Source organism: Zophobas morio, unplaced genomic scaffold (assembly GCF_036711695.1).
Source record: "Zophobas morio isolate AGI-343-1 ecotype UQ-CSIRO unplaced genomic scaffold, CSIRO_AGI_Zmor_V1 ptg000014l, whole genome shotgun sequence".
Taxonomy (NCBI): Eukaryota; Metazoa; Arthropoda; class Insecta; order Coleoptera; family Tenebrionidae; genus Zophobas; species Zophobas morio.
This window is the reverse complement of record NW_026972119.1, coordinates 24524828-24543295: the sequence shown is the minus strand read 5'-3', so window position 1 is coordinate 24543295 and position 18468 is coordinate 24524828. Positions and strand designations below refer to the sequence as shown.

General features: G+C 31.4%; 1 protein-coding gene across 2 annotated transcripts in view; it reads left to right on the top strand.

Annotated features, from left to right (window-relative positions):
- Positions 1–11225, top strand: part of LOC135128700 (protein spaetzle-like) — a 31479-nt gene extending 20254 nt beyond the window's left edge. Inside the window, exons 2-4 of one of the 2 annotated variants that reach the window (XM_064055724.1) lie at positions 10220–10388; positions 10441–10747; positions 10793–11225. In XM_064055724.1, coding sequence (XP_063911794.1) covers positions 10220–10388; positions 10441–10747; positions 10793–10970 — 654 coding nt within the window. In that variant the 3' untranslated portion in view covers positions 10971–11225. The remainder of the gene's footprint in view (positions 1–10219; positions 10389–10440; positions 10748–10792) is intronic. The other variant, XM_064055725.1, reaches the window with a different exon arrangement.
- The last annotated feature ends 7243 nt before the right edge of the window (positions 11226–18468 follow it).

Here is an 18468-nt window from a genome sequence, read left to right as displayed (position 1 = left end):
TCCATTTTTTGTTTTCTCAACTTCCCGATTTTCAATTTTTCAATTTTTAGATTTTTCAGTTTTTCGATTTTAAAAATTTTCGAAGCATCAGTGTTTCAGTTTGGATTTTTCTATTTTTAGTTGTTCAATTTTTGGATTTTGCATTTTTTTTCAGTTGTTCAATTTTTAATTTCTTGAGTTTTTTCGATTTTTCAGTATTTCAGTTGCTCAATTTTTGAGCTTTAAAATTTTGTATTTTTCAGTATTTTGATTTTTCACTTTCTAGATTTTTCAGTTTCCAAAATTTTCATTTTGTTAAATTTTTGCAATTTTTCGATTTTATAAAATTTCGAATCATCAAATAATTCGATCTTTAATTCAATTTTCCGATTACTCAACTTCTCAATTTGATTTTTAATTTTCGATTTTTGAATTTCCCGATTTTTTGATTCTTCAGTTTTACAATTTTGCGTTTTTTTGAGTTTTCAATTTCTCGATTTTCCATTTTCTAGTTTCAGTTTCTCGCTTTTTCAATATTTTGATTTTCATTTCTTCGATTTTACCACTGTTCGTTTTTCAATTTTTCAACGTTTTCAGTTTCTTGATTTTTCAACTTTCTAATTTCTCAGTTTTCAAATTTTTCAATTTTTCGATTTTACAGATTTTCGAATCAATTTTTCCATTTTCCGCCTTTTTAATTTCTTCCATTTTTCAATTTGTCGTTTTTTAAATTTTAAATTTTCCAATTATCCCATTTTTCAATTTTTCGATTTACAAATTTTTCCGTTATTCAAATTTTGATTTTTGATTTTTCGATTTTTCAATTTTTCGATTTGCAATTTTTCAACTTGTAGAACTTTTTTGTTTTTTTCACTTTGACGACATCTTGATTTCTCGATTTTTAGTTTTTCAATTTTTCAATTTCTGCTTTATTCAGTATTTCGATTTAAAATTTTTCGAGCTCTTCATTTTAAGTTTTTCAGTTTTTCAGTTTTTCAATTGCTCAAATTTTTTGTTTAAAATTTTGTTTTTCAACGTTTTGATTTTTTATCGTTTTATTTTATTTTACAGAGAAATTACAGAGTAGAGTAAAATTTTTCTTTTTCAATATTTCAGTTTTCATTTTTTAGATTTTTCTACTTTCACACTCTCGATTTTTAATTTTTCAGTTTTTGGTTTCTTCAGTTTTTGATTTCTGATTTTTTGAATTTTCAATTTTAATTTATCCAATTTTTCCATTTTCAGATCTTCCAATTTTCTATTTTTGGATTTTTAGAAATTCAAATTTTTTTAATTTTTCGATCTTTCAGATTTTAATTTTTGCATTACCAAATTTAAAAATTATTTCAAATTTCTACAGCCGACTTGCAAATTTTTAAATTTTGATTTTGAAATTTTTCAAGTCTTTCTGATTTCTCGATTCGTCAATATTTCGATTTTCAGTTGTTGGAGTTCTCTATTTTAAATTTTTTGATTTTTCAAGAAAACAGTGGCGGAAACCGCGTCCCGAAATTCCCATAAAAAATAGAGATATTGATTTTTAAAAATACGTGATGCAAAAATTTCAGCGAAATTTTAAAAAATGTTAAAGCGTTTACTAGATTTCAACGCGTTCAGTTTTCGCGCTAAAAAATATGAGAAATGAATAGACACAAATATTCAACTAGCATTTACTTACCAAAATTTTGGAACGACGTCATTCAATTTTTGGTGGGAACGAAAATGCAAATAACAAAAGCAATGGTTTCAATGTGAACAATGGAAAATCATCATAAATCTTAACCTTTTAAAATCAACAACTTTAAAAATTAAATTCCAGTTTTCCCGATGTATAATTTTAATTGAAGTTAATTGGAGGCCTAGTGCTCTTCGTGCGTAGATCGCGTAGTCCAATTAAAAACAAAATCAAAGGTCATTGCTTTTTGAATAAAAACAAAACGTAATACTAATCACTTGTCCATAAATGAATAAATTACACCAAACTGATTTACTATTAAACAGCACACCCAAATTTTTTAATTGATAATAATAATTGAGGAAATTTGTTTAATAATAAAGCCAATAATAAGAAGCGTTTTACGCTTTGTTAAACAAATAACCCTGGATTTGACTGAGACGTTATTGACTCCTGCATCTGCTGTCTTGGTTTTGACACCCGTTTTTATTTATCCACTTTTTGTCTCCTTTGTAATGTTTACTTTATGCAAATGTGAGTGGAGATTAGATCGCGTTTTCGAAATAAATACATTTAAATTGAACTCGCAAAAAATCCTTCATTCAAATACGCCGGAAGGCTGGGATTTCCACCTTCTTACAATTAAAAAAAAGAGATTAACGGTAAGTATCACCGACCTGAGAAAACACCAGCCAGATTAGATTTCTACTCCAAAAATTGCTTCTTGTACGCGTAGGAATTTTAATCCAGACTTCAGATTTTATTTTCAGTACCTTCCTGAAAGCTGAATAAAAATATTTATAAACATTGATGTGAAAAAAAATTAAAATTTCGCGTTTCGCGTGTCAACCTCGACTTAATCGCCCCGAATTTCTAACCACAGTATTTATAATTATTCATTTACTTACTTCGTCTCAAGTTTATCTCAATAATTTACATTTATATTAAAGTTCCAGCAAACACATGTTCGACAACCGGTCCCAGATATTTTACAACCACTATTTATTCAAAAAAGAGCACGTTGACGTCAATTGCTTAAAAAATGCGCAACCAACTATGTAGAGGCCCGTTTTTACGTAAACAGACATTTTTGCTTAAAGGTTTTGTTCCTAATGGACCATAACGCGCCAACGACATCTTAATTCGCAACATTAACTTCACCACCCAAAAAAATGGGGAATCCAGCGCGGATATTGTCCGTATCACTTGTCATTGATTGCTGGTTGGGAGCTTTTTTCGACTGTAAATAATTTTAAATTACGGCAGATGAATGGCGTAAACAACGAGGCTTTACTTGTTAATTTCGGGATAAACGAAATCCATTAATGAAGTGAGTTAAGCCTCGCTAAAATAACGGATAACTGACACAGCTTTTGTTTCGTTTAACAGGGAAAGGTTGGGCAACACGAGGAATGTTACCGTTGTGATTCATGGGCGGCAGACGTAGCGGTTTTTCGAATAATTGTGACCGATGAATTTCGTAATTGCGTTTGGATTTTGCGGTGTCTGGACTGTTTTCTGATTTCCGTTGTTTTGTAACTGGGGAGTAGGGTGTTTGGACGGGATTGTGGGGGTTTATTTTAGTGCTCGACGTCTCGCCCATTTTTTCGCAAGTAGAATGTTGTGGCTAGTTTTCTTGTTTTTAGAGTACCTGTTAATTGTTTTTCTTTTCTTTCATTTCAGTCGCGACATTTTTTTGTTCGTGTTGTCGGATTAACTGATATATTTTATGCAGTTTATTTTAACTCTAAATATGTTTTGTTTGAGTTGCTAATTTATTCATTTATGGATGTCATTATTTACTTTTGTTTTTATTAAAAAAAAAACAACAACTCCAGACACGCACGAACAGGCACTAGACCTACAACCTTTTTTTAATAATTATTTTGTAAACTGGCCGCAAATTCACATTTTCCCACCAAATAATGGACCGGAATCGTCACGTTATTTAATAATAAAGGTGGTGAGAATTTTTTTTTATTTTTTTTTAATTTGATAAAATGTTCATTAAAAATTACTTTACATTGGGAAAATTATTCCAAAAAGTTTCAAAAAAACATGCGAAGGACTAATTATATGAAACAGAACTTGTGAAGGATATTTTTTAAGTGGTTTTTGGTAAAAATCGCCAATCACGCAGAAAAATATCGTAAAACATTTTCCAAAAATTGGGAAAATAAGTCCTAATTTGGTTTCATGATCTACAATTATTTTAGGAATATGTTTCTCATTTAATTTAATAAAATAAACTTCATGATGATGTGTCGTATTTATTTATTTTTTTTTTTTTAATTCGGAATACAAATCCTAGAATCTATTTTTGAGGAAGTATAATTATCAAAATCAATTAAAAAACAATAAAATGCAGACTCAAAATTCGTAAAAATTCCAAAACAAGCAATCATGTGCAAAGTAGCTCAATTTTCGAAAATAATATACAACAATATTAAAAAAATTGTCGACATGGACCCTATTCTATAGAAAAAGAGAATCATATGGACAATTTGGTAAGTTACGAATCTGAACTGAATTTTGCTGTAAATCTTCAAATAACTAAAAAAATAAAAAACGTTTCCGGAATATTTTCAAAAAAAAAAAATTATCAAACGAAGAAAATGGGAAACCATTTCTCAAAAATTTTCCAAAAAATTATTAAAAGTGGGTATGTTTTTTTGGAAGACAAAGCAAAGTTATAAAGGATTTTTTTGTAGCTTACGAAGTTCTGTTTTCACTTCGATTCGTCAAATAACGGAGAAAAGATGGAAAAACATTTTCCAAAAATTGTGAAAATACGCTCTAATTTGTTTCAGGGTCTACAACTGTTTTAGGAATATATATGTACATATATTATTATGTATTAAAATAGACTTCGTGATGATGACGTGTCGTTTTTATTTTATTGTATTTTTTTAATTCAAAATATAAAAGTATTGTTTAATAATTTCTATTTAAAAACAAGTCGCATTCTCCATCTGATGATTACCGTGTGTTGATAAATAAAATCTCGAACAATTTTGTTTATCTAGTTGAATTTTTACAATCTCTTCTCAAGAAAATATGATTTTCAAAGTTAATATAATATTAAAATAGCGACTCAAAATTCGTAAAAAGTTGAAAACGAACAACCATTTGCAAAAGTACTCAAAAATTATAAATAATGAGCATATTAGCCAAATTTTCGAAAATCATTTGAAACAATATAAAAAAGTGCCAATATGGACCCTATTCGACAGAGAAAGAGACAATCTTATGGACAATTTTTTGATAAATTACGATTCTGAAATCAATTTAGTGCTTGCTAAGAGAAAACTGATATTGCCAAGTGGTATATCGAAGAAAATAAAGGGTGGGTGGGTGGGGCAAATACTTGCCGATATAAGACTGATTTTGCCAAATGATATACCTTTTACTGTTTATTTTCTTAGAGAGTAGGTCATTTGCCAAAATCAGTCTTACTTTGGCTAGTGCAAATTTTTTTTTTGATTTTTAGATAACCTTTTAAAAAATCGCCTAATTAATACCCTGATTCTATGTTTTTTTGTTTTAATTGAATTTCGAACCGAATATGTCTAAATCAGAAATTTGAGATGTAAACCCAGAATTTTTGAAGCATTTTTGCCCAACTTTTTGAAATGCCCAATTTTTCAACTATTTTTTTATTCCTTTTGAAAATTACCTAAAGAGATTTTTACTAAATTTGGTACTCCAGAAGTTACTTTCAGTTAATCTTATTTCCTCGAAAGTTCACACCATTTTTCCAGAATCGCCCAAAGAAATATAGTATTTTTTAGGATTTAAAAAAAAAACTTTGAATATTTCTAAAATGTTGCTCTGTAAACATGAATATGCTATATTTTTCAATTCATAACGTCAAGAACAATACTCGTACCATAGATTTTCTTGTGAAATTTTAAACAAACTTTTCAAAAGTTCAATTTTTCAATACTGAGCATTTATGAAAATTTCCACCTTTCTTTTTATTTTCGGTACCATTTTTCAAGAATCGCCCAATTTTTCCAGTACGTCAAAATTTTTAGACAACTTCTCCAAAAATATGATCTTTCAACACCTATGAAAATTTATTTCTAAGTTTTTTGACTAATTTCAAGAGATTTTTTGCAGATTGCTACACCTAGAAGACACTTCCGAGCTTATTTTCCTAAAAACCCCTGAGATTTTTCGAGAATTGCCCAATTAAATATGACAACTTTTAGAATAATTTTAAAATCTTGCTTCGGTACCCTGAAAACGCTGTATTTTTAGAAATTTTTTCGTTGTAAGTCAAGATATATTATATCCCAGATTTTTTTCTGGATTTTTAGATAACGTTGTAAAAATCTGAATTTGTCAATACAACATTATGAATTAGAGCTATTAGAACTTTTTTTCAAAACTTACGAAAATTTCTTTTTTTTTACTATATTCGAAAATTGTCTACAGAAATTTTTAAGTATATTTTTGGACGTCCAGAAGTTGATTTTGGACTTATTTCTTCGATAACTTCCACACATTTTTCCAAAATGACCCAAAGAAATATGCCAATTTTAAGTTGTGAACAAAAAATTTCAAATCGAATATTTCTAAAATCTTGCTCCGAGAACATGAACTTGCTATTTGTTTCAAATCAGTACGTCGAGAACTCTATTATAGATTTTTTTTGTGTATGTTTAAACAAAGTTCAATTTTTCGATACTCTTGAAAATTTCCACCTTGTTTTTGACCACATCGAAAACTATGTAAAGATTTCTCTGTAGACTACGAGCTCTTTGAAAATTCCTAACATTTTTAAAAGTGGCCCAATGAACTAAGACAATTTTTGTGATTGAAAAAAAAATTCGAGCCGAATATTTCTCAAATATTTTTCCGCTGCCATAAACACAGAATTTTTTGTGGATTTTCAGACAACTTTTCCAAAAGTTCGATCTATTCCAGGTGTATGAAAATTCAATTTTACGTTTTTTGACAATTTGGAAAATTACCTAAAGAGATTTTTTTACTCGAAAAATTTTCAAAAAATACTTCCGGCCTTATTTACGCAAAAACCCTCAACTTTTTGCCCAATTAAATAAATATGGCAACATTTGGAATTAAAAAAAAAAAGTCAAACAGGTTAAGCTATTTCTTAAATCTTGCTCCGGGACCATAAACGTGTTGCATTTTTTGAAAGAGTATGTCGAGATCTATATCCCACATTTTTTAGGATTTCTACATAGATAACCTTCTAAAAAGCTGAATTTCCAGAATAGGTCAATAAAATACGATATTTTACGTTTTTTTTTTTTTAATCAAACCGGATATGTTTGAGATGTAAATCCCAAAATTTTTTGAATATTTTCGAAAATTACCTAAAGAGATTTTTTCCTACTTCTATTTCGCCCTCCAGAACTTCAAAATTTTATTTCTTCGAAAATTCACGTCATTTTTCCAGGGTCGTCTAAAGAAATATCACAATTGTTAGGATTTAAAAAAAAAATCATTTTAAACCGAATATTTCTAAAACGTTTTTCTGCTACATGTTTCAAGTCAGAACGTCAAGAACTATATCATATATTTTCTTGTGTTTTTTTAAACAAAATTTTCAAAAATTCCATTTTTCAATAAGTACTCACCATTTATGAAAATTTCGAGCGTTTCTTTGACCAACATCGAAAATTATCTGAAGAAATTTTTCTCCAGACTTTGAGCTCCAAAATTTATTTTCGGCTTCTTTTCTTTGAAAATTCCTGCTATTTTTCAAGAATCGCCGAGTGTACTAAGGAGATTTTTGGAATTGAAAAAAAAAATCAAACCGAATATTTCTAAAATCTTTTCCTGCCACCATGAATGAACACAGTATTTTTTTCGATTCAGTACGTCGAGTTCAATACTTCTGAATTTTTAGACAACTTTTCCAAAAGCTCGATTTTTCAACAATTTGCATTTATGAAAATTTATTTCTATGTTTTTTGACCAATTTCTGAAATTACCTAAAGAGATTTTTTAGTAGATTTCGACCTTCAGAAGACACTTTCGGGCTTATTTTCTCAAAAACCACCACGATTTTTCCAAAATCACTCAATTAAATATGGAAACTATTTTAGGAATTAAAAATATTAAAATTTCAAACCGAATAAATTTTAAAATCTTGCTCCCGAACCCTAAAAACGCTGTAATTTTCGAGATTTTTTCGTTTGTCGAGATATATATACCAGAATTTTATTGGATTTTTAGATAATCTTTTGAAAAGCTGAATTTTTCAATACCCTCTCCCTCATGAAGATTTTTACCTTCAGAAATTACTTTCCGCATTATTTCTAAAAAAACAACTACCATTTTTCCAGAATCGCTGAATAAAATATGCTAATTTTATGTATTTTTTTAAGCGAATTTCAAACCTAACATTTCTGAAGTTGCTCCGAGACCATATACACTAGAAGGTTGAGATTTAAAAATTCCTAGAATTTTTGTGATTTTTAGAAAACTTTTTCAAAATCTCAATTTTCAACACTCTCGACTTACATACGAAAATTTCTTCTGTTTTTAACTGGTTTCGAAAGTTATCTAAAGAGATTTTTAAGTAGATTTCGACCTCCAAAAGTTGCTTTTGGACTTATTTCCTCGAAAACTGCTACCATTTTTCCAAAATGACCGAATGAAATATGCCAATTTTAAAATTAAAAAAGAAAAAATAATTTCAAATCGAATATTATTTTTAAAATTTTGCTTCTAGAACATGAACATGTGTTTCATATCAGTGCGTCGAGAACTATATCGTAGATTTTTTTGTGGATTTTTACACAAATTTTTCAAAAGTTTCGATATTTACCTCGACCTTTTTTTTGACCACAATCGAAAACTTTATAAAGAGATTTCTCTGTAGACTACGAGTTCAAAAATTTATTTTCGGCTTCATTTCTTTATTAAAATCTTTTCCGCCGCCACAAACACGCTAATTTTTTCAATTCAGTTGCTCCAGGAACATGAATATGTTGTATGTTTCAAATCAATGTGTCGAGACTAGAATCATAGGATTTGTTTTGCAAATTTTTTCAAAAGTTCAATGTTGCAGTATTCACCATTGATGAAAATTTCGACCTTTCTTTTAAAAATAAATAATTTCAAACCGAATATGTAAAATCTTTTCACACCACCCAAATTTTTTCGATTCAGTGCGTCAATATCTGCAACCCAGATTTTTTTTCATATTTTTATAGAAGTTTTAGAAGCTGCTCAATCTTTCACCTTATGAAAATTTATTTCGACTTTTTTGACTTCGAGAATCACCTAAATTTTTTTGTTGTAAATTTTGACACCCAGAAAACAAGTCCGGCCTTATTTTGTCAAAATCTCTCACGATTTTTCAAGAATCACCCAATTAAATAAATATGACAACTTTTAGTATTTAAAAAAAAATAAATAAATTTCAAACCAGAAAATCGATATCTAAATCCCAAATTTTTTTGTGGATTTTTAATCAACTTTTTCAAAAGTTCAATTTTTCATTACTTGGACCGTGTTCGAAAATTATCTCACGAGATTTTTCTATAGATTTCGAGCATCAGAATTTATTTTTTGCTTAATTTCTTTGAAAATTCCTACCATTTCTTCAGAATTGCCCAAAAAACCAAGGCAATTTTTAAGATTTAACCTTGAAATTGAATTTCAAACCAAATATTTCGAAAATTTTTCGAAACAGTACCTCGAGATCTACGAGTTCATCCTAAAATTTTGAGATAATTTTTCCAAAAGCTCAAACATCAGTACTCCCCCGTATGAAAATTTTGACGCTTTTTGACCATCTTAGAAAATTATTTAACAGATTTATTGGTAGATTTAGACCAATTTTCAGCTTCACATCTTCAATTTTTTTCCAAAATCTTTGAATAATAAACCAAAAATTTAATTTCAAATCAAATGTTTCTAAAATTTTGCTCCGAGAATATGAAATTGCTGTTTCGAATCGGTGCACCGAAAACTAAATCAACGATTTTTTGTGTATTTTTTTCACCACTTTTTTTTCATTTCTTCGACAATTTCTACCATTTTTACAAAATTTCCCAAAGAACCAAGATACTTTTTAGAATTAAATAAAAAAATTGAATTTCAAACCGAATATTTCGAGAATTTTTCGAAACAGTATGTGGAGAGTACAAAAATTTTGATGTTTTTTGACCATTTTTGGAAATTATTTTCTAAACAGTTTTATTTATAGATTTAGACCTAGTTTCAGCTTCGTATCTTCAATAAAATTTCTAAAATCGTTCAATGGAATATGGGGAAATTTGAAGAACTCTTGGAAAAAAAAAATGTAGAATATTTCTAAAATCTTGTTCTGGAAAACGCGTGTTGAGATTTATAGCAGAATTTAAAACTAAAGAGACTTTTTTTGTATTTGGACCTCCATAAATAATTCTCAAAATCATCCTGAAGTTTCTTTTCCTTCTGGTAAAGAGAAAAACCTTCCTGGCACCTAAGTAGTTGTCTCAAGTAGTGTTGGAGTCCCATCCCGATATGGTCGGGGTTGGGCTTACCAACTAGAAACTCCTCTACACTTTATAATGTATGTTAATTTTCTTCTGCTTCCAGACGCTTCCCATCATTGCCCACACAGACTACCATTACAGACCCACTTCAAGATCATTCTCCCGCCCCTACACCAGCGATGCATCACCCCGCAACCAATACTCAGGAAGCTTAAACCCAACCCACGCCCATATGGACACCAGAAGTACAAGCAGCAAGCAACGAGCCCACGGTAAGTCCCCAACCCCACCTTCACCGACTAACTCTACTCAAACCCTCTCCAGTCGACGACGGCACCATCGTCTACCCCGACACCCCCAGCTGCGCCTACGGCCTCTGTTTCAACGTCGCCGGCTACCCAAAAGAGCAAATCCAAAGAATACTCAGTCGATCTCAGTTCATGAACAGCTACTTCGAAGTCAGCGAAGAACCCGTCATCATCGACAACAGGTTCAACACCGACGAGATGTCGCTGTGCGAGACCAAGGTGCACACCATCTACCCCGAGAAGGCCAACAACACGCAGAAGATCGAGAGGGTCATCGTGAACGTCGAGGGGCACAAGCAGGGGATCGTGTTCGAGACTTGCGTGTAAGTAGTGGAGTAGTTTCAAGTTGGAAGTGTTTCCGAATTTAGTTTCAGGGATAACGGGAAGTGTAAGTTCAGCAGCAATTTCCCGACGGGGTACACGTCGTATTGTAAGCAGAAGTACATCCACAAGAGGTTGATGGTGCTGGGGGATAACGACAAGTTTGTGTTCGACTCGTTCGAAGTGCCGTCGTGTTGCGTGTGTACCGTGAGCAGAAGTGACTGAAGACTGCCTGTTTTGTAGTGTACAGAGTGTTTTGTCACATTGTATTATATTTAGGGATATTTATGTAATGCTAGAGATACGTTTCACTTGCACGCTTGATTTTCAACTGCATGATTATTATTATTTTTAATTAGAGTGACTTTTGTGCCGCGGATTATGCATGGAAGTTTAATAAATGAATCATAACTTTGTGAAATGATATTGATTTATATGCAGTATTTATCACACAAGTAAAAAATAAACGTCTAAAATAAACTGAGAAGGTTTCAATTTGGGGACCAAATGTCGTCCGTCTTTCTACTTTCCTATCCCACAATATACTACTTCTTCTGTATCCGTATTATTTTTATAAAGTATCTTAAAATGTTGGAATTAGTTATTAAAATTATGGAGGTATGCAACCAGTAATACACACTACACTTCCCTGAATTGTCATTTCTTTTTCACAGCGTTGACAATTGCTTGCTAAGTTAAACTTAGTTCCGCCCTCCCACCCGTCCCTCATTTTTTTTCTAAAATTAGAATATTTATAGACAAAAGAAAATTAAAAATTTCCAAAAATTTTCCAAAAAAGTGGTTAAAATTGGTTTAATCGACCGAAAATTGGTGTCAAATTGTAGACAATCTTTCGCTAGTTACGATTCTGAAATCGCCGCCACAATAAGACGAAAAGCGAATTTAAAATTTCCAAACTATTTCCAAAAATGTGGTTAAAATTGGTTCAATCGACCGAAAATTGGTGTTAAATTGTATGTTACCTTCCTATAGTTACGTTTCTGAATTCGCAGTCACGATATCCTGTCCAATAAAGGCGAAAAGTGAACTCAAAATTTCCAAAAATTTTCCAAAAAAGTGGTTATTTCGGTTCAATCGACCGAAATTTGGTGTCAAATTTTAAATAATCTTCCGCTAGTTACGATTTCGAAATCGCCGCCACGAAATGTCGTCCAATTACGACGAAAACTGAATTCAAAATTTCCAAAAATTTCCCAAAAAAGTGGTTAAAATTGGTTCAATCGACCCAAAATTTGTGTCAAGTTGTAAATAAGCTTCCGCTAGTTACGATTCTGAAATCGCCGCAACGATATGTAGTTCAATAACGACGAAAAGTGAATTCAAAATTTCCAAAAAAGTGGTTAAAATTGGTTCAATCGACCGAAATTTGGTGTCAAATTGTAAATAATCTTCCGCTAGTTAGGATTCTGAAATCGCCGCCACGATATCTCGTCCAATGGCGACGAAAAGTGAACTCAAAATTTTCAAAAATTTTCCAAAAAGTGGTTATTTTGCTTCAATCGACCGAAAATTAGTGTCAAATTGTAGATAATCTTCCGCCAGTTAAGATTCTGAAATCGCCGCCACGATATCTCGTCCAATAACGACGAAAAGTAAACTCAAAATATTCAAAAATTTTCCAAAAAGTGGTTAAAATTGGTTCAATCGACCGAAAATTGGTGTCAAATTGTAGATAATTTTCCGCTAGTTAATATTCTGTAATCGTCGCCACGATATCTCGTCGAATAATGACGAAAAGCGAATCCAAAATTTCCAAAAATTTTCCAAAAAAGTTGTTAAATTCGGTTCAATCGACCGAAAATTTCTGCCAAATTGTAGATAATCTTCCCCTAGTTAAGATTCTGAAAACGCCACCACGATATCGCGTCCAATAAAGACGAAATGTGAATTCACAATTTCCAAAAATGTTCCAAAAAATTGGTTAATATTGGTTCAATCGACCGAAATTTGGTGTCAAATTGTAGATAATCTCCCGCTAGTTACGTTTTTGAAATCGCCGCCACGATATTTGTCCAATAAAGGCGAAAAGTGAATTCAAAGTTTCCAAAAATTTTCCAAAAAAGTGGTTAAAATTGGTTCAATCGACCGAAAATTAGTGTCAAATTGTAGATAATCTTCCGCAAGTTACGATTCTGAAATCGCCGCCACGATTTATCGTCCAATAACGACGAAAAGTGAATTCAAAATTTCCAAAAATTTTACAAAAAAGTGGTTAAAATTGGTTCAATCGTCCAAAAATTGGTGTCAAATTGTAGATAATCTTCCCCTAGTTAAGATTCTGAAATCGCCGTCACGATATCTCGTCCAATAACGACGAAAAGTGTATTCAAAATTTCCAAAAATTTTCAAAAAAGTGTTTAAAATTGGTTCAATCGACCGAAATTTGGTGCCAAATTGTAGATAATCTTCCGCTAGTTACGATTCTGAAATCGCCGCCACGATATCTCGTCCAATAGCGACGAAAAGTGAACTCAAATTTTCCAAAAATTTTCCAAAAAAGTGGTCAAAATTGGTTCAATCGACCGAAAATTGATGTCAAATTGTAGATAATCATCCGCTGGTTAAGATTCTGACATCACCGCCACGGTATCTCGTCCGATAAAGACGAAAAGTGAATCCAAAATTTCCAAAAATTTTCCAAAAAAATGGTTAAAATTGGTTCAATCGACCGAAATTTGGTGTCAAATTGTAGATAATCTTCCGTTAGTTAAGATTCTGAAATCGCCGCCACGATATCTCGTCGAATAATGACGAAAATTGAATTCCGAATTTCCAAAAATTTTCCAAAAAGATGGTTAAAATTAGTTCAGTCAACCGAAAATTAATGTCAAATTGTAGATAATTTTCCGCTAGTTACGATTCAAAAATCGCCGCCACAATATCTCGTCCAATAAAGACGAAAAGTAAATTCAAAATTTCCAAAAATTTTCCAAAAAAGTGGTTAAAATTGGTTCAATCGACAGAAAATTGGTGTCAAATTGTAGATAATTTTCCGCTAGTTACGATTCACAAATCGCCGCCACAATATCTCGTTTAATAAAGACGAAAAGAAAATTCAAAATTTCCAAAAATTTTCCAAAAAAGTGGTTAAAATTGGTTCAATCGACAGAAAATTAGTGTCAAATGGTAGATAATTTTCCGCTAGTTACGATTCACAAATCGCCGCCACAATATCTCGTTTAATAAACACGAAAAGTAAATTCAAAATTTCTAAAAATTTTCCAAAAAAGTGGTTCAAATTGGTTCAATCCACCGAAGATTGGAGTCAAATTGTAGATAATCTTCCCTTAGTTAAGATTCTGAAAACGCCGCCACGATATCTCATCCAATAACGACGAAAAGTGAACTCAAAATTTTAAAAAAATTTCCAAAAAAGTGGTTAAAATTGATTGAATCGACCGAAAATTGGTGTCAAATTGTAAATAATCTTCCGCTAATTACGATTCTGAAATCGCCGCCACAATATCTCGTCCAATAACGACGAAAAGTAAACTCAAAATTTTCAAAAATTTTCCAAAAAAGTGGTGAAAATTGGTTCAATCGACCGAAAATTGGTGTCAAATTGTAGATAATATTCCGCTGGTTACGATCCTGAAATCGCCACCACGACATCTCGTCCAATAACGACGGAAAGTAAATTCAAAATTTCCAAAAATATTCCAAAAACGTAGTTAAAATTTCAATCGACCGAAATTTGGTGTCAAATTGTAGATGATCTTCTGCTAGTTAAGATTCTGAAATCGCCGCCACGATATCTCGTCCAATAACGACGAAAAGTGAATTCAAAATTTCAAAAACTTTTCCAAAAAAGTGGTTAAAATTGGTTCAATCGACCGAAAATTGGTGTCAAACTGTAGATAATCTTCCGCTAGTTACGATTCTGAAATCGCCGCCACGATTTCTCGTCCAATAGCCACGAAAAGTGAACTCAAAATTTCCAAAAATTTTCCAAAAAAGTGGTTAAAATTGGTTCAATCGACCGAAAATTGGTGTCAAATTGTGGATAATCTTCCGCTAGTTACGATTCTGAAATCGCCGTCACGATATCTGCTCCAATAAAGACGAAAAAAGAATTAAAAATTTCCAAAAATTTTCCAAAACAGGGGTAAAAATTGGTTCAATCGACCGAAATTTGGTGTCAAATTGGAGATAATCTTCCGCTAGTTACGATTCTGAAATTGCCGCCACGATATCTCTTCCAATAACGACGAAAAGTGAATTCAAAATTTCCAAAAATTTTCCAAAAAAGAGTTTAAAATTGGTTGAATCGTCCGAAAATTGGTGTCCAATTGTAGATAATCTTCCCCTAGTTAAGATTCTGAAATCGCAGTCTCGATATCTGCTCCAATAACCACGAAATGTGAAATCAAAATTTCCAAAAATTTTCCAAAAAACTTGTTAAAATTGGTTCAATCGACCGAAATTTGGTGTCAAATTGTAGATAATCTTCCGCTAGTTACGATTCTGAAATTGCCGCCACGATATCTCGTCCAGTAACCACGAAAAGTGAATTCAAAATTTCCAAAAAAGTGGTTAAAATTGGTTCAATCGACCGAAAATTGGTGTCAAATTGTAGATAATCGTCCGTTAGTTACGATTCCGAAATCGCCGCCACGATATCTCGTCCAATAACGACGAAAAATGAACTCAAAATTTCCAAAAATTTTCCAAAAAACTGGTTAAACTTGATTCAATCGACCGAAACTTGGTGTCAAATTGTAGATAATCTTGCCCTAGTTACGATCCTGAAATCACCGCCACGATATCTCGTCCAATAAAGACGAAAAGTAAATTCAAAATTTCCAAAAATTTTGCAAAAAAGTGGTTAAACTTGGTTCAATTGACCGAAAATTGGTGTCAAATTGTAGATAATCTTCCGCTAGTTACGATTCTGAAATCGCCGCCATGATAACTCGTCCAATAAAGACGAAATGTAAACTCAAAATTTCCAAAAAATTTCCAAAAATTGGCTAACATGGTTCAATCGACCGAAAATTGGTGTCAAATTGTAGATAATCTTACGATAGTTACGATTTTTAAATCGCCGCCACGGTATCTCGTCGAATAATGGCGAAAAGAGAATTCAAAATTTCCAAAAATTTTCCAAAAAAATGGTTAAAATTGGTTCAATTGACCGAAAATTGGTGTCAAATTGTAGATAATTTTCCGTTAGTTACGATTCTGTAATCGCCGTGACGATATCTGATCTAATAAAGACGAAAAGTGAATTCAAAATTTCCAAAAATTTTCCAAAAAAATGCTTAAAATTGGTTCAATCGACCGAAAATTGGTGTCAAATTGTAGCTAATTTTTCGATAGTTACGATTTTGAAATCGCCGCCACGGTATCTCGTCCAATAATGGTGAAAAGTGAATTCAAAATTTCCAAAAATTTTCCAAAAAAGTGGTTAAAATTGGTTCAATCGACCGAAAATTGGTGTCAAATTGTAGATAATCTTCCGCTAGCTAAAATTCTGAAATCGCTGCCACGATATCTCCTTCAATAAAGACGAAAAGTGAATCCAAAATTTCCAAAAATTTTCCAAAAAAGTGGTTAAAATTGGTTCAATCGACCGAAAATTAGAGTGAAATTGTAGATAATTTTCTCCTAGTTAAAATTCTGAAATCGCCTCCACGATATTTCATCCACTAACGACGAAAAGTGAATCCAAATTTTCCAAAAATTTTCCAAAAAAGTGGTTAAAATTGGTTCAATCGACCGAAAATTAGTGTCAAATTGTAGATAAACTTCCGCTAGTTACTATTCTGAGATCGCCGCCACGATAGCTCTTCCAATAAAGACGAAAAGTGAATTCAAAGTTTCCAAAAATTTTCCAAAAAAGTGGTTAAAATTGGTCCAATCGACCGAAACTTGGTGTCATTTTGTAGATAATGTTCCGCTAGTTACGATTCTGAAATCGCCGCCACGATATCTCGTGGAATAAGGACGAAAAGTGAACTCAAAATTTCCAAAATTTTTCCAAAAAAGTGGTTAAAATTGGTTCAATCGACCGAAACTTGGTGTCATTTTGTAGATAAATTTCCGCTAGTTACGATTCTGAAATCGGCGTCACAATATCTCGACCAATAAAGACGGAAAGTGAATTCAAAATTTCCAAAAATGTTTCAAAAAAGTGGTTCAAATTGATTCAATCGACCGAAAATTGGTGTCAAATTTTAGATAATCTTCCCCTAGTTACGATTCTGAAATCGCCGCCACGATATCTCGTCTAATAACGACAAAAAAAGAATTCAAAATTTCCAAAAATTTTCCAAAAAAGTAGTTAAAATTGGGTCAATCCTCGGAAAATTGGTGTCAAATTGTAGATAATCTTCCGCTAGTTAAGATTCTGAAATCGCCTCCACAATATCTCGTCCAATAACGACGAAAAGTGATTTCAAAATTTCCAAAAATTTTCCAAAAAAAGGGGTTAAAATTGGTGTCAAATTGTAGATAATCTTGCGCTAGTTACTAATCTGAAATCGCCGCCACGATATCTCGTCCAATAAAGACGAAAAGAGAAACCAAAATTTCCAAAAATTTTCCAAAAAACAGGTTAAAATTTGTTCAATCGACCGAAAATTAGTGTCAAATTGTAGATAATCTTCCGCTAGTTACGATTCTGAAATCGCCATCACGATATCTCGTCCAATAAAGACGAAAAGTGAATTAAAATTTTCCAAAAATTTTCCAATAAAGTGGTTCAAATTGATTCAATCGACCGAAAATGATTATTAAAATTTTCGACTAATCGGGTAGTTATGAAATTAAAGTTCTGGTAAATTGGAGATTCCTATAAATCTGATTAAGATAATCTAACCTTATATAAGCTTAGCAAGAAGTGATTGAAGGGGTCAAGTAGCCAGTGCATATTCCGGGGTTTTACTACCCAAGTACTCATAATCCCCATATGAACATTGCGTGAATTACTGGGTTTTTACCATTCAAATAATCTCCGGGTATATGAAATAATGTATCACATTTTATTTATTAGCCTAGCGCCAACTACTCGTACACTGTGTACAGTACATATTTATTTAAATAACACGAATTAGAATTTGTTTATTTGCCGGCTATTACTCATTTCATTTTTCTTCCTGGTAAATATATACAATGATTCATTTTTATAGGAACTGATGTAGTTTTTTTTTAACATTACGTACACAGGTCTTTGGAAAATAAAATACTTAGTACAACAATTTACAATTTATTTTTCAAACTACTATTGGTTATCGTAAATATAGTAAATCGCTAATTAGAATTTATATTTAGACTTGATAATTATAATAATGAAGTTAACTTATTTATCATATATACCGTGTATTTGGAAAAAAGCCCTGATTCGTAGCTGTCGTATTACTTTTTTTTAATTCCTGCAGAGATTTTTTTAATTCATTGTTGTACTAAATATTTTCGAACATTAATACTTAGTGTAATATTTCCATTTATTTTTTAATGAATTATTATTTTTGTGTAGAATTTTTCATGGATTTTTAGACATCTTTGCCAAGAGCTCCAATTGTCAAATGTTTGCTACTTTTAGAAAATTTTTTCGAAGTTTAATGCTTTTTGTGAAAAATGTAAGCACTTCAAAACTTTTGTATATCTGTAACTATGATACAATTTGGAGTCATTTGAAACATTTTTTTTATGCTTATTTGCTTTTTTCAATTTTATGCATATTAAAACTGATATGCTTATT